At 41.9% G+C, this 17305-nt stretch overlaps 1 protein-coding gene across 1 annotated transcript in view; it reads left to right on the forward strand.

The window, feature by feature from the left end:
- The window catches only part of LOC148090501 (histone deacetylase 8-like), a 183154-nt gene extending 171080 nt beyond the window's left edge, over positions 1-12074 (forward strand). The window contains exon 5 of the mRNA XM_087813368.1: positions 11521-12074. Within this exon, the coding sequence (XP_087669494.1) occupies positions 11521-11543 (23 nt within the window). The 3' untranslated portion in view covers positions 11544-12074. The remainder of the gene's footprint in view (positions 1-11520) is intronic.
- The last annotated feature ends 5231 nt before the right edge of the window (positions 12075-17305 follow it).

The following is a 17305-nucleotide window of genomic DNA, read 5'->3' on the forward strand; positions in this document are numbered from 1 at the left end:
GTTTTTCTTTTTTAGGGTCCACATATTTTTCATTTTGATTTCTATGTGTTTCTTGCTCGTATATAGAAATACAGTTTTTGTATATTGCACTTATATCCTGTGACCTTGCTGAACCCATTAATTTGTTCTAGGTTTTTCTTATAGATCCCTTGGGATTTTCTATATAGATCACCATTCATCTTTAAATAGAGGGGTGGGGGGAAGATGAGTACCTCATTATTTTGGGGCAGGAGTAGAAATTCAGGACCCCCATGAGACTTTCACTGATACCAACCTGGCCAGGAATGAGAGTGACACCTTGTTACTGCTCCCCATGTGACCCCTACTATAACAATGGTGGGTGGGCCTCCTTGCCATTAATCAAGGATGAAAGTTATGACTTTCCACTTTGCCTTCTCTGATACCACCCTAGTGGGGTGAAAGGGGAGCCTGGTTACTGCTAGGACAACTTTTTATTTTTATTTTAATGTTTCATTCATTCAACAAATATGTATTTGGTGTTAATATGTGGCAGGCCCTACTCTAGCCTCTGTTGATAGAAATATAAATAGGTCAGGTAAAGGCCTTGCCCATACTGGAGCTTATGTTCTAGTGGGGAAGACAGACAATAAGCAAATAAATAAATATTTAATGTTGGTTGCTGATAAATTCAGAAGGGATGCTTTTAGATAGAGTGGTCGGTAAAGGCCTCTCTGAGAAGGTGACATTTGGGAATAGAGCTTAATAAATTAAAGAAAGAGCTTTGCAAAAATTGAGGTGAAGAACATTTAGATGAAGGGAAAAGGCAGGAATAAATTTGATGTGTTTAATGTATATGTTTTAATGTGAATTAGAAATATAACTATCTCATCACTTTGATTTCACAGATATCATTGTAAGATGAGGTTAAGTTTAAAAAGAGTCTGTATAAGAGATATAAGTGGTATATGAATATGGTGAAATTTTTTACAGTATTGGAGTTTTGGATACAAATCTGTCTCTGAGATAATGTTATTACCCCCATTTAACAGATGAGAGAACTGAGGCTTAGGGAGGTTGATTAGCATGTGCAAAGTCACACAGAAAGTAAGTGAGGGAGCTGGGATTCCACATGAGAAACTGAAGATCATACCCAAAGTTTAGAAGAGGAAATATGGAATTTTTTTTTTTGCCTGATGGAGCTGCTGCTTGTTTCATACAACAAACCAAGGACTTTTGAAGAACAGTTGGAAGCCTCTAATGTGTTTAATTAAGCCTTTTTTCTGTTTGTCCAAAGTACATGCCTAAAACAATTATAGTGCTTATTCCCTTCCGGCCTTTAGCCCTAAAATAATCAAGGGGCAAAAGGGAGATTGGAACTTATTAAAGAAAATAAGGTATAAAAGGGGCGTCTGTAATATTTTAAATAAAATTTAAAAATATAAAAAGAAAATAAGGTAAACCACTCTGGGTTCTGGAATGCCTAACTGTTGACAATACTCTCAGTTTACCCGGGGGGCCTTAACCAGCTGAGACTCAGGTGCTGTGTTTAGCACAGCCGCCAAATCCAGCAGTGCTAAGTGGCATTTTATGACAGAGTAGGCAAGCCCAGCCTCCCTGGCCTCGATGCCAAGGGGCAGTCTTTGCAGGATTCTTATCACAAAGTTCCAGAGCAAACTCTGCAGACATCCCATCCCATGGACTCCTCTGCTGTACAGGGACAGGGACATTCCCAATCCACAGTTAGGCCACTAAAGAGCTCTCAAGTGTTTTGAGAAAGGAAAGCATCTCTATAGGCTCCTGGTTTCCAACATCCTTCTGCCTCTTTGCAACTTCAAGAACATTTTGGAGGGAGATTTCATAAAGATTTCTAAATTGAGTTAGAATTTCAAGTCTATTGTGACATGCAAATTAGTCCTGCTTGCCCGTTGGCAGCAGTGCAGCTGAAGTGCCTAGAGACAGGCTATAAAATGAAAACATCAAAGTGATTAAATGTGCCCGAAGAGCATAATTGAGTGCATGAATAAGAGAAAATAAAACAAATTGATTTTCTCCCGTGCCAGAAAAACAGAATAATTGAGAACAAAATAATAGACTTTGAAGTAATCAAAGTGAAGAATGCACCATAGTGACATAGAAACAGCCAGTTGTGGGAGAGATTTATTGTGTTTCTGTTATCATTTTTACAACTTTAATTTCATTTAGCTAATAAATACAAATCAATTGAAAAATCAGTCTACCAGAGAGGAGGCAGTCCCAAGCCAAGATTTTTATTCACATCTCTAAAACAGGCTGAGGCAGTGATCCTTAATCTATTTTCATAGGCACACATATATCCTGTGAGCTGGAAAACAAGTTCTGGAAGGTCTCTATCCTTTGGATGGATGATGTTCTGTTCTGCCAGTCACTTTCCACATATAGGCTTACAGATTCAACTTTCAAAAGGGTCACTTATATACCCTGTCAAAATTTCCAACAGACAAAATTGCCTGAGTGTAGCATTTTGGTTTACAAAGATGATGTTTTTGTTTTTGAAATGCAGCTGAACATCTGTGGCTGACTGCTTCCATCATTGTCCCCCACCACTCCCTACACACACACACACACACACACACACACACACACACACACAACACGACACTGAAATCTAATCTAAAACCAAGAGGATCAAGCAAGAGTATGCCACCTCTTTAGTTCTGGCCTGACAGCCATGATGCTGGGGTGGATCAGGGGAGGGAGCTAGGCTGGGAGACCTCATGCTTACTTGGAGCACAGGGGACTCCAAGCTATGCTGGGACCAGGTGCTGGAAGATCACAGAGCAAACATGAGACCACTGCAGAACTATTTTTATGGCTCCTCCAAGGAAAGAATCCCTCCACCCCACTCGTCAGCTGTTCATGGCTGGGCTCAGTGGCCCTTCACTTCAAGATCTGAAGTGATGGCTGATGTGACTTGAATTGTGGCTGTTCCTTTCACAGGCCCTTGAGCTACTCTGTTGGCTTTTGGCACTTCCAGATGTTCATGACACACCCTACCTTCAGGGCTCCACAGTTAGCAGCCATGCCTTTGGCTCCAGTAAAGATCTTTGGGACCATTGGAACTGTAAACCAGAATGTGCAGAAGGAGTTGGCAGTGCTAAGGCTGGCAGTCCTTGCTGGCTCAGTCAGGATGGCATGGTGAATAGATTGTGCCTGCCAGGCAATTGTCCTGAGAATTTATCTTCCAGAAGGCACCTAGAAACTCAAAGGAGTCTCTCTGACCTTCTGGTGGCATCCAAGGCTTAATTGTGATGTGCCTTGAGGTGAATAGGGAATGTTAGCATTTAGCTCCTTTACACAAGAGAGCAAGAGTTTGTCTCCAGTTCAGGCCTAAAATCCCAGCTTCCATTTCCCACTGGTGTTTGGGTGGAGCAAAATGGAACAAATGGCTTTCATGACTCTAAAGCATTATACAGATGTAAGGCTGTATTATTCTTCCTGCGCTGCTATTCCCATTATCCTAGATTTCCCAGCCCAGAATTTTTGTCTGAAAAAGAAATGTGGATAAAGCACATGGACCAAAGGACCTGGAGCAGTAACTCCAAAATGTCTGGGAGGCATTGAGGCCGAGCTCCACGGGCTGGCTGGCTGGCTGGCTGGCTGGCTGGCTGGCTCGCAGGCAAATAGCCCACTTCTGTGATGTCACCTCAGTTACTTGTGCCTATCCCTCTACATGGATCCAGCAGATTTAGGCACAGGAGGGGAGAAAAAGTGAATCACAGGCTATTTTAGAAATTGCTTCAATTCCATTTGAGGTTGCAGTAGTCCCTTGCAAGCTGAGACCAGAGCACCCTGACCATCAGGGTAATGTCCTTCAAGTGCTGATATCTTGTAAATGCCAGAAGCCTGGTGGGATTAATCCCCAGCCTCGGGTTCTAATTCAGGTCAGGGGCAGACAGTGGTAATTGGTGATTATATTTAATTGTCATTAAAATGCTTTCTGATGACAGTTGACAACAGCTAAAATTAAATCAGCCATCCATATTAACACATGCCTCATAGAAATATTTTGTTCTGCCATCATTCCCAGGTAGAGCGTGAGACTCTCAAGCCTGGCTGTGATGGGGCAGCAGCTGTGAAACTTGCTCTAGCCCTAGATCACACTAGATAGACCTCTTCTTCATCTTAAAAAATTCATTCAGAGGCTTTCCATGACCTCTGGGATAAGACCATGGCCTTCTAGGCCCTTGATGTTCTGGCCTCTAGCTACCTCTCCAGCTTCCCCCCCCCCCCATCCTGTGCTCTGGCCACAAAAAGTCTGCAGTTGCCTTTATACATCCTGCTCTGTTCCAAAACATGCTCTCCCACTTTGCTCTTCAAGATGTCACCTCCTCTGTAAAGCCTTCCAAACCCTCTCTTTGTATGCCCCTGGCACTCTGTATGAACTGGTATTTTATTGCCTTGTTGCTAAGGACTATGATGTATTTGTCTCCATATACACCTTCCTCACAAGACTGAGAGCTCCTTGAGGGCAAAACTGTGACTTATTCTCCTCTGTGACCCCAAAACCCGGCACAGGGCCTAGCCCATTGTAGACATCAGTAGTAAAGGCTTGTGAAATGAATGAACAGAGATGGGGACCAGATTGGGCTGAGGGCACTGGATAATGGGAGATGGGTGTTGTATACCATCCAAGATTCTCAGATACTAGAGGCTATAGAGGCTGATGGTGGCAGAGCCTGGCCACCAGGTATCCAAGAACAATCCCTACAGTGATTTTTTTTTTTCCCAAAAAATGTGCCTCATGTACCTCTCTGTATGAGAGACAATTTAAGGCGACACCAAGACATGTTTCATTTTAATGTATGTTTTAAAATGCACATCAAATCTGATGATGATGGTGGTGGTGGTGGTGGCCATGATGATGATGATTTAGGACAGATGAGGCCAAATAGGTATTAAAAACTTTAAAGTGAGTTGATATAAAGAAAAATATTGTTGCTGTTAATACAGATGTTAAGTAGATATGATGACATTTCTGCAAGAGGTACTCATGTGATGGAAGCTTTAAAAACACTTTTCATCAGTTCTAAATTCATTTCTCTGTTCCTCTATGTTGCCACCTAGCCTCCAAGTGTTCTGGAGTCACCTCCAGCATTCCTCCAAACTGCTATGACACTGACTGTTTTCAAAATTAATTTGCCACTTAGCCTGGTGATATGGGTGCTCCTTTTGTAAGCATATGTTGGCTCACCTCAAACAGTATGGAGGTTCCTCAAAAAATTAAAAATGGAGCTGTCTTTTGACCCAGTGATTCCACTCCTAGGAATGTGTCCTAAGAAACCAGAAACATTAATCAGAAAGACTATATGTACCCCAATGTTCATAGCAGCACAGTTTGCAATAGCTAAGATCTGGAAACAGCCCAAATGCCCATCAGTAGATGAGTGGATAGAAAAGCTGTGGGACATTTACACCATGGAATACTATGCAGCTGTAAAGAAGAAGAATCTCATACCCTTTGGGACAGTATGGATGGAACTGGAGAAAATTATGCTAAGTGAAATAAGCCAGGCAGCAAAAGACAGTCATCACATGATCTCACTTATACGTGGAATCTAAAGAACTTAAACAATGAACAGAATAGATTCAATGACATGGAAGCATAGATGAGACTGACAAATGTCAGAGGGATGGAGGAGGGCGGAGGGATGGGTAGAGAGGGAGAGAGTAACCAAAGAATTTGTATGCATGTATGCACAACTCAAGGACACAGACAATGGTGGGGAGAGGGACTGGGGAAGGGGATGGGACAGGGTGGAACAGGTCATTGGGGAGAAAAAGGGTCATCTGTAATATTTTAAACAAAAATAAAATTAAAAAAACAAAAACAAAAAACAAACATATGTTGGCTCACCTCAACCACATTTATACAGACCGTAAGAGCAATGACCAAGTTTTAAGCTTCTGTGGACTGAATAGAAAAGTGCTTTATCAGCAGCCCCAAAATCCTACAGATGTTCATTCCTTCAATGTATATTTATTTAATCCCTATTATGTGCCAGACACTGTTGAGGGTGCTAACAATAGAGTGATGAACAAGACAGACAAGGTCCCTGATTCCATAGAGCTTGTGACGGGAGACAGACAACAAGCAAATAAACACACAAGTTGTTTCCAGTGTGTAAGTGCATTGAAGAAAATAAAATAAGATGATGTGACAGAAAATGTGTTAGTGGGGATGGCTGCTTAGATTTGGTGGTCATAAATCCTCTCAGAGGTGACTATTGAATTGAGACCTGAATGATGAGAAGAGTAAGAAATGGGAATATCCAGCCCTGGCTGGTGTTGCTCAGTGGTTGAGCATCGTCCCATGCACTAAAATGTCACGGGTTCGATTCCCAGTCAGGGCACATGCCCGGGTTGCGGGCTCGATCTCCAGTAGGGGGCGTGCAGGAGGCAGCTGATCCTTCTCTCTCTCCTCCCCCCTCTTTTTCTCTCTCTAAAATCAATGAAAACATTTTTTTTTTTTAAAGTAATGGGAATATCCAGGGTCAGAGTATTCCAGGTAGAAGGAATAGCAAGCCCTAAGAAGGAAAAATGACTCATGTGTTCCAGCAACACAAAGGTGCCCCATGTGACTAGAATAGAGTGAAAGTTATAGCAGTGAAGGATGGCAGAAGTTGGTGGATTTGGAATGTACTGTGGAGGTAGAATTCACAGGAGTTGCCAATGGATTGAAAGGGAGGTTGTAAATGAAGGAGAAAATGAGAATGACCCCTAATCAATGTCATGAAGAAAAAAAAGCCCAAGGAGCCCTAACCAGTTTCGCTCAGTGGTTGGAGAGTCGGCCACAGACTGAAAAATCCCAGGTTGGATTCTGGCTGAGGGCATGCACCTTGGTTGCAGGCTCAATCCCTGGCCCCAGTCAGGGTGGGTGCAGGAAGCAACCAATAGATGTGTCTCTCTCACATCAATGTCTCTCTCTCTAGGTAAATGTCTAAACAAACTGGTACATCCAGACAATGGAATATTTTTCAGAGCTAAAAAGAAATGAGCTATCAAGCTACAAAAAGATGTGGAGGAAACTTAAATGAGTATTGCTAAGTGAAGGAAGCCAGTGTGAAAAGACTCCAACCATATGACATCCTGGAAAATGCAGAATTAGAGAGACAGTAAAAAGATCAGTGATTGCCAGGACTTTGGGAGAAGGAAAAGACACAGATAAATAGATGGAGCACAGGCTTTTATGGCAGTAAAACTATTCTGTATGATACTGTAATGGTGAATACATAACATTATACACTTGTCAAAACTCATAGAATTGTACAACACTAAGAGTTAATCCTAATGTAAACTATGGACTTCACTTAATAATAAAATATCAGTATTCATTCATCAACTGTAACAAATGTACCACACTAATGCAGAATGTTAATAATAGGAGAAACTGCCTTCCAGGGGAGGGATACAAGAGTTCTCTGTAATATTCTGCCCAGTTTTTCTGTAAGCCTAAAACTGCTCTAAAAATAAAGTCTATTAAAGAAATTAAGAGACTAAATCTATTAAAGATTAAAGAGAGTGTTCGCCAGCACCTAGTACCTAGCAAAGATTCTGCTCCATAAAAGTTTATTGAATAAATGAATGAACAAATGGGCTAGTCAGTTGATCAATCAGTAGAACTCAGGCCTCCTAAGTCCCGATTCAGTCCTCCTTCTTAAACATCAGAGATAAGGTAATGATATAATTTATTATCCAAACCAGGATATTTGAGAGTGAAATGGGGTGCCATAGATGTAAGTCAGAACTTTCCCAGAGATCACGAACTGGGGGCCCACGAGCCACATCTTGCCCCCAAAATTGTTTTGTTTCACCTTACATACTGATGTCCCACACAAAATTCTTTTAAAATTTGAACCAGTTGTCCACATTTAACAGCGTGGCAACCCTACATTAAAATGTGAATTTCTGACATCTCTTGGAAAGTGGAAAGATCTGGGCCCACATTCCTGCAGTCATGAATGGCTAGAGCTAAGTAGCAACTGCCCCCTTTGTGAGCATGTACCTTCCCATTTACCACAGACCCCACCACTCCCTTTTGCATCTCTTACTCTAGGCCAAGTGTGAGTTTCCATTTATCATCTCACTTGTACTGTTTTGTTTTTCTTTTTCTTTTGTAATAGAGTTAAGAAAAAGGGGAACTATTTCTTATACTCATGTCATGATGCAAAGTAGGAAAAAGAAAAAACAGATCAAGAGGGCTTCATATATCTTGCCCTCAATCTGCTTTACTCACATATAGTACATTATTGGCCTCTAGGCATTTGAGTTTACCCCCTCTGATCTATACACTGTGTCTCTCCAGGCCCCAGACATGCTGGCCTTTAGAATTTTCTCAGGCTGCCACCCACTGCTGGAAAAGCTAGATGTGAGGGGAAAACAATGGGTATTATTTAAGCTTGCATTTGTATTGTTAACCAAACTCAATATTGCTCATCATCAACTTTTGGTGGAAATTATTTCTGTTACTTTTCTTAATTGCCTCCAAATGTAACTGGAGAGTGAGACAGAGCAGCAGAAAATACAGCACCCACCTTTCCTTTCTGTAAACATGTGTTGCTAGAACACTTGGACATGGAATTTTGTTTATCCATGCATCTACTCATTCATCACTCTCTGGCTATACTCACAGATGGAAAGACCCTAGCTTCAGCACCAGGATCCCCTGTAGGTTTTCCTCAGCAGAGGCAACAACATAAGCAAAGGCCCACATGGAGATAGGAAAGTGTGGGTAAGGCACAGTTAAACTAAGGTGTTGGACTTCACTCATAGGTAGTTGGAAACTGCTAAAGTTTTGTGGAGGTTTTTGGAAGCAGGGGAGGCATGTGGTCACAGCTATGAAATTGGGTGGGGAACAGCTCCAGAGGTGGGAACACCAGTTAAGAGGCGGTTGCAGTAACCTCAGTGATGAGATATACAACTACTGTGTAGACAGTGGAACAGAAAGGAGAAGACAGATTTGAGAGACATCTTGAGGTTAGGCTGGGTGACTCCTAAGATGTGGAGGGGGCTTGAACTAAGGGATGAAGAATCAGCCAGAGATTTTGAGGTTAAGGGTTTAAAATACCAAAAGCATGACCCCCAAAATTTACTTTTGCTTTACAAGAGTTACGGGAATAAAAAGACAAGTTACATACTGAGATAAAATATTTGCAAATCATATATCAAACTACAGATTTGTATCTAGAATATATAAAGAACTCTCCAAACTCAACAGTAAAAAAAATCCAATTATCAAAAGGCTTAAAGAGATGGTACAAACAGCAAATCAGCACATGAAAAGATGTTCAACATCATTTGCCATTAGAAAAATGCAGACTGAGACCACAACAAGAGATCCCTACACACCTATCAGAATGCTCAAAATAAAAAGTAGTGACACTACCAAATGCTGACAGGACTGGTGAGAAAGTAGATCACTCATACTTTGCTGGTGGGAATGCAAAATGACAGCCACTCTGGAAAACAGTTTGGCAGTTTCTTATAAAACTAAACATGCAACAACCATATGACCCAGCAACTGCACTCTTGGCCATTTATCCCAGAGAAATGAAAACCGTGTTCACACAAAAACTTGTACATGAATGTTCATAGTAGCTTTATGTGTGACAGCCCAAAACTGGAAGCAACCCAGATGTCTTTCAATGGCTGAGTGGTTAAATTGTGCTATATCCATAGTATGGAATGCTACTATGCAATAAAAAGGAACAAACTTAATGCACACAACTTGGATGGATCTTAAGGGCAGTATGCTGAGTGAAAAAGCCAATCTCAAAAAGTTGTATACTGTATGATTCCATTTATATAACATTCTTGAAATAACAAAATTATGGAGCTGGTTTGGTGAGGGGGATACTGTAACAAGGTAGTACAAGGGAGATCTTTGTAGCGATGGAATATTCCGAATCTCTTTCTGGTGGAGGTGACATGTACATGTGATAAAATTGCGTAGAACTATATACACTTATGCACACACACACACAAACGAGTACATGGAGAACTGGTAAAATTTGACTAAGGTCTGTTACTAGTGCCAATGTTAAATTTTTAGTTTTGATATTAAATAATAATTATGTAAGATTTTGCCACTTGAAGAAACTTTATGAAGGGTACCTCTCGGTACTTCTTTTTTGTAACTTCCTGTAGATCTATAATAATTTTAAAAATTAAAAAGTTAAGTATCCAAATAAAAAAGAATGAACTATTGACATACCAAAATGTTTTCATGAAACTTGAAGGCATCATGCTGCGTGCAAGAAGCCAGTGTTAAGAGGTTACATACTGTTTGATTCTTTATATGACATTCTCCAAAGGACAGCACTTATAGGGATAAAGAATAGGTCAATGGTTGCCAGGTAGTAAGGATGGGGGAGGATAAACTGCAAAAGGATAGCACAGGGAATTTTGGAGGTTGCTGGAGCTGTTCTGTGTCATGAATCTATACATGTGTTAAAAATCATAGAACTAAACATACAAAAAAAGTCAATTGTACTGTATGTTCATTTAAAATTAAAACCAGATAGGTAATGAGTGCTAATTTGTTTTTTCTGTCCTTCCTTCCTTTCTTTCATTCATCCATTTATGCAGTCATTTATTGAGTACATACTTTGTGTGAGGCACTATGTTAGATTTTGGAGATCAACCAAAAGGAAGACAGCCCAGGTCCCTACCCTTATGGGGCATTCTTCCTGTTTTAGAGGAGAAATGGTCTGTGGTGGTTGGAGCCCAGTGTTTCTGCTTGGGGAAATGGGGCAAGGAAAACAATGCAGAAGGACCAAATGACTGGGGGGGGGGGGGGGTTCAAGGAAGAAAAGGTCAACAGAGGTAAAAAGAGGACATCTGTAATACTTTCAACAATAAAGATAAATTTTAAAAAAGAAAGGTTTTCCTAAATAAAATAGAACACTTTGATTGGGAGAGGAAAAAAAGGACCAAGTGAGCAATCTTTCCAGTCCTATAGGATTTTAAGTGGTCACTTGTCCCTCAAAAACTGAGGTCTGAGGGCAGGGGAAAAGCCCTAAATTCATATTTCACAGATGTCCACAAGAGAAAATACTAGGAGGGCTGTTCCCTGCTAAGTGGGGCAGAAAGACTGGGAGTGGGAAAAGATTTGATGCAGTTAGTGAAGTGTAAATTCTGAATAGTGTTGCGTGTGTGTGTGTGTGTATCTTAAATCACTTGTTTAGCTCATGACTGTAGATTGGCAATTGGGCTGGGCTCAGCTAGGCAGTTCTTCTGCTGGTTTGTGCTGGGGAAACCCAGCACTGCAGTCTGTTGGCTGTCAAAGGCCTCACTCACATGTCTGATGGGTGACTGATGGTTGCTGGAGTAACTGGGCAGCATGTCTCCTGCCATCCAACAAGCTAGCCTGGGTTTGCTGGTTCATACGTTGGAGTCTCTGGGTTCCCAAAAACAGCAAGAGAGCAAGTCCTAACATACAAGGGCTTTTTTAAAACAGCTTTATCGAGGTGTAACTGACATATGTTACCTGAATTTGAATTTTGTTTTCTCTCCTGTTTGCAGGGAATCTGAAGCATGTGGTCTAGTTGACAAAAAGAGATCAGGTTTCCAGAGCTGAAGAGCAGTGCCTATAATGAAGACAGCGTGTTTATGCGAGCAGTGTGTGGAATTTGTGACTGCAGGGGAAATTTGGAAGAAATTACTTCCTGAAAATTTCCAAGGGGCACCAAGTGGCAGCTGGCCTCCTGGGGTGAGGCAGGCAAGCACCCCAGAGGCTCAACTAGGCCTAGAGCAAGAGTGAGATTTCCAACATTTAAAGTGTTTATTTTTTAAAAAACACACAAAGGCCGTTTTTAATCTTTGAAAATTATTTTTAAGCAAGTTGGGGAGGGGGTATTTTTATTTTCTTAAAGGAGACATATCAGAAGCTGGAAGAAAGCATGAAAGTTTAGTAAGCAGTTTGTTGGGTAAGGGGGACCTGAGAGTTAGGGTTTGGGCCTCAGGACCATCCAGGTAGCGCCTTGGTGAAGGGGAATGATAGATTGGGAGGTAGGAAGAAATCCACCTCTGCTGTTTTTAGGATTATTGCTCTATTTTGTTTTTAATAAAATCTTTGAAAACCTACCTCTTTGTCCCATTGTCCTCATTATAAAGTATGGCTGACAGCGCACACAGCTCTAAACATTTCCTCTCCCTGAAATGTCATGAATAACCCTGCTGTTTCCATGTTCTGCTCTGGTCCAGCCTAGGAAGCTGACTCTGAGTGCTGGACCCCACTAAGGAACTAGTGTGTCCCCACTAAGTCCTGGGGACAAAAGACCAAGCTCTGTCCTGCGCTAAGGCCCATCTAGGGCTCGCAGGAATACAGGCACTGCAACCATGGAGAGGGCCTTGCTGGCACCCAGTGAGGAGATACCCCTGCCTGGGGCACGACTCGGGGATGGGAAGGGCAGGTGGCATGTCAGATTGAAGAGGGGCATTTTGATGAATAGAGAGCATACTTCCCCATCAAATGTAGACAATCAGAACACTTGATGAAGATGGGTTACAGGTGTGATGCGTTGGTGTTACTATAAACTCAAGAAGAAGGCAAGATGGCAAAATTAGGATGTGGGTAATGAGAGAGAGAGAGAAACGTTGTGATGTTGAAACTTGGCTCTCCAAATATTTAATGAAACTCCAGCTACTTGGACTGGGATAGGAGAAAAGGGCACAGCCCTATCCTGGCCATCTAGAAACTCCCAGACAAGGTGAAGGAGGAGGAAAAGAACCAGATCCCAATATGTTTCATGCCCTGTTACCATCCTGAACCCAAAGCGGTGAGAGCACTGAGAGAACATCCCAGAGAGGTTAAAAGGGGATGATATTTAAGTCGGGCCTTGTAGGGTGAGTTGTATTTCTCCAGGCCTCTGACAGGGTGGCCAGGGGGAGGCATTCTACTGAAGACAGTGGGAAAAGCCTTGAATATGTCCTGGAATGGGAATAGCCAAGCTTTTATTAAAGAGCATCGGGGTTCCTGGTTGACTAGGAATACCAGTCACTTCAAATGCCCACTATTCTAATTATATACTCTCAGTTTAAGGGCAGTTTGACATACCAGAAAGAAGGGGGATTACAGAATAGAAGAGGGGGTATCACTGAATGGGACAGATGGAGGTGGGGGAAGGCCAAGAAAGGGAAAAGAGAACTCTGAATTCCCAGCCTGCAAGAAACCACCCAGCAAGGTTTGTCATCTCAGTGCTTTATAGGGGACCCATCCCCAGAGTCATCACCCAAATTCCTATGAAGACCTCAGCCCTGAGGGGCATCTACCTGGTAAAGTGGTGAATAACTAGTGTTCCGTTTTCCTTTCAAGGGAATGGACCTGAGTAACAAGGAGCCCTTTCCCTCTGGGCAGCCAGTGCCACCTTCTCCTCACCACAGCTGGCACTGCAGAGATCCCCAGCTCTGGCTCCAGCGTTGGAGAGCAAGGCCTCCCAGAGACTGGACCATTCTTAGGAGAGGACACTACCTCATTGGCCTTTAGGACTCCTTGTCATTAGATTCTTATTGGAAAAAATATAGGCTAAAAAATCCCAGAGATAGAACTAAGAATAATTTAAAATTTTTAAAAATTAAATTGCTCAGCGGTAGTGTCAGCTTCCACACCGAAGAGTCACAGGTTTGATTCCCAGTCAAGGGTACGTACTTGGGTTGCAGATTTGTTCCCCAGCTCCAATCGATGTGTCTCTTTCACATTGATGTTTTTATTTCTCTCTCTCTCCCTTCCTCTTTCTCTCAAAATTAATGGAGCCAGACCAGTAAGGCTCAGAGGTTGAGCATTGGCCTACGATCCAGGAGACTGCAGTTCGATTCCTGGTCAGGGCACATGCTGGGATTGTTGGTTCGATCCCCAGTAGGGAGCATGCAGGAGGCAGCCGATCAATGACTCTCATCATTGATGTTTCTCTCTCTCTCTCCCCACCCCACTCCCTTCCTCTCTCTGAAATCAATATATAGTCAAAAAAAAAAAAGTTGCCCTGCTCAATTCTAAACTCATCAAATTGTACACTTGAAATATGTGCAGCTCTTGGTACATCAATTATACCTCACTAAAGCTGTAAAAAAAAAAAAAAAAACAACAACAAACAAACAAAGAATTGCCCTAGCTGGTTTGGCTCAGTGGTTAGAGAGTCAGCCTGAGGACTGAAGGGTCTCGGTTTGATTCAGGTCAAGGATATGTACCTTGGTTGCAGATTTGATTCCCTGGCAACCAATAGATGTGTCTCACTCACATCAATGTTTCTCTCTCTGTCTCTCCCTCTCCCTTCCACTCTCTAAAAAAATTAATGGAACAAATATCCTCGGGTGAGGATTAACAACAACAACAACAAAAACCAACAAATGAAAAAGAATTTCTCTGCTAAGCGATATCATAAGTACCTAGGAGAAAAAAGACTGAAAGGAAAACAGCAAAGTACTGACTAAGGTGGGCTTCTGTGAGGGAAGAAGGTAAAAGGATGATTTCATTTTTGTTCTTTTTACTTTTCAATATTTTCCAAAATTTCTCTAGTAAAAATAGTCTAGTTTGATAATAGGAAAAATAAATTTTTCCTATTATAAAGTTACAGATCAAGGTGAATTCAAGACACCCACTGAGGAAAAGAGTGTGTGCTCACACCCTGGGGCAGTTCTAACCACCCAGATGTTTCTGAGCTGGCAAGGAAAAGAAGTCAGGCTGGATGGTTCCTGATTTCCAATTCACTGGGCCAGAGAGTCTTTTTAGATAAGGAGGTTAGAGGGCAGAGCAACTTTGTACCCAGTGTTAGCCTGTCTTCCTTTCAGGAAACAGCTGTCTTTGTGCCAGCAAGGACCAACCACAATAACCATAATAATAATACAAAGCAAGCATTAGAATATGCCCCATTTTACAAATCGCTTTTATTTATACTAGGTCACTATCCACCCTGCTGGGTGAGTATTATCATCCCCACTTCATAGATTAGCAAACTAAGGCTGCACACTGTGAAGTAACTTGCCAAGTTTTAAGTAGCAGAGCCAGGAAGCAAACCCAGCTGGAACTTTGAGTTCCCTTACTTTTTCCACTGCCCCACACTAGTGCCACTAAAATATTTTTAAACTGTGACTTTGGAGTAAACAACTTTCTTATTACTTCCAAATTCCAAGCTGGACAAAGCCACACACTGCTCCCAGGACCTCACCACACGACAACATTAATTAGTTGTGTGCTTTTCAGCAAGTTATTCGACCTTTCTGGGTCTGTTTCCTTGCCCATAAAATGAGGCAAATAATTCTTGCACTTCATGGGCTATTGTGAATGCCTGATAAATTAGCACAGATGGAAGGACTTTGAAAAGAGTCTAAAGTAGTGTGTGCAGGAGGGGCTGCCATGAAAATGGGCCTGGAAAGGCCAACTTCTGAGGAAAGCCCAAAGCTCCCAGGAGACCCTTGGCCTCCACTATCTCCAAGGCCTGAATGGGGACCAGAGAGACAGAAAGAGAGGGTGAAGTTTAGGTTGTGTCTGCAACTCAAGGGTTAATAAAATAAAATTAAATACACACACACACACACATATATATATATTTGCTTAAAACATCTTTGGAAAGAGACACAAGAAACTGGGACACCTCAGTTGCCTACAGGCAAGGGAACCAGGTGGCAGGTGGCAGGGGAGCAAGGAAGATTTGCACTATATTCCTTTTTGTACCTTTTGATTTTTGAACCATGCGATTGTATTACCTGGTCCAAAAAAGGTAAATAAATAATTTTTTAAAGCCAACAGGAAAATTCCAAGCCAGTTTCCCTTTGGGGAAGTTGACCTGCCTCTACTGCATTCACTGTGAGCTGTCACAGAGAAAACAGTATATTTCCAATTCTATACTTATAAGACTCTTTCAAGGCAGAAAAACTTCTTTAAAAGAAAATCAAACATTGTCATTCCACAAAAAAGGAAGAAGGAGAAAGAAGAGGAGGACAAGGAAGAGAAAGAGAAAGAAGGAAAGCAAACGGTCTTCTAGACCAAGCAGGTTTTGACATCTCTAAACCCCTACACAGAAATTTCCAGCAGCTCCTCCTCCCCTGCCTTTGCCAAGAACAAGTCCCCAAACTGACTAGCAGAACCTTGGCATGCATACAGTCTAGGCACTTCAGCCTCAGACTGCCTGAGTTTAAGTTTCCTCCCTGTCACTCACTAGCTATGTGATGTTGGCCAAGTAACCCACTCTCTCTGAGCCTTAGTCTCATCTATCAAATGGCGATAATACCTGTACTTACCTCATTGGGTAATTTCAAGGGGATCAAAGAGATAATGAAGAAAGGCACTATTAGATATCAGTATTAGACATTGTTCCTGCAGTAAATGTGAACCCAGTCCAGGCAGGGAATCCTTCTGAGATTCCCTGGCTTCAGGAACTAGAGAACTGGTATGCAAATTCATGTGACTGCATTTGTACATTCTTCTGGAGCAAGGAGCCAGAGCTATTATCAGATTCTCAACATTCAAAGGGGTTTTCATGATCCCCAAAAGGATGAGATATACAGATGTAGAGGTAAAGAGAGACATAAGTAGAGCCTGCTAAGACAGGGACCCTTCACTTTAGGGTTTCTGTACGTGTAAGTCCTTCTGCCTGGAATGCCCAGATCTTCCCCACACTGACTCCTTCTCATTCAGGTCTCAGCCCCAATGTCACTACCTCAGTAAAATACCCTGGCCACCCCATCTAAAAGTAGCTACCCTGCCCTCTCGATTCCAAATATCACTTATTTTTATACCGTTTATCATTATCTTATTCATGTTTTATTGATTTCTACACACACACACACACACAGTAGGAGTATGGGAGTTTTGGCAGTTTGCTTGCAGTATTCCTCGTGCCTGGCGTGGTACTTAGCACCTGTAATTCTCAATACATACCTATAGAATGGTGGAACTATATGTACTAAGACAAAGCAATGCCTTATATCCTGGGTATTATGGGACACAGAGGAGGGACAGGCCATTTAGACTGGGGCAGTCAAGAAGGCTACAAGCAGGCAATCACACTCAAGCTGATTTTGGGCCAAGTGGAAGGGGCAGGCATTCCAAGCAAAGGTACATGAAATTTAGGAAAGTGACAAGCAGTTCAGTGTTGCTGGAACAGAATATTAGATAATATTCAAGCAAACCAACTGTAAAAAGATATTTTTAACACAATAAGGGAAATTTGGACAAGGGCTAAGTGATGTTAAGAAATTATTGAAATAGGTGAAGGGATTTAAAAAACAACAAACAAAAACCTCATAGGCACAGACAACAGCATAGTGGTTACCAGAGGGAAAGGGAGAGGGGGAGGTAGGAGAGGGTAAAAGG

The sequence above is a fragment of the Miniopterus natalensis genome, chromosome X (assembly GCF_054644295.1).
Source record: "Miniopterus natalensis isolate mMinNat1 chromosome X, mMinNat1.hap1, whole genome shotgun sequence".
In the NCBI taxonomy this organism is placed as follows: Eukaryota; Metazoa; Chordata; class Mammalia; order Chiroptera; family Miniopteridae; genus Miniopterus; species Miniopterus natalensis.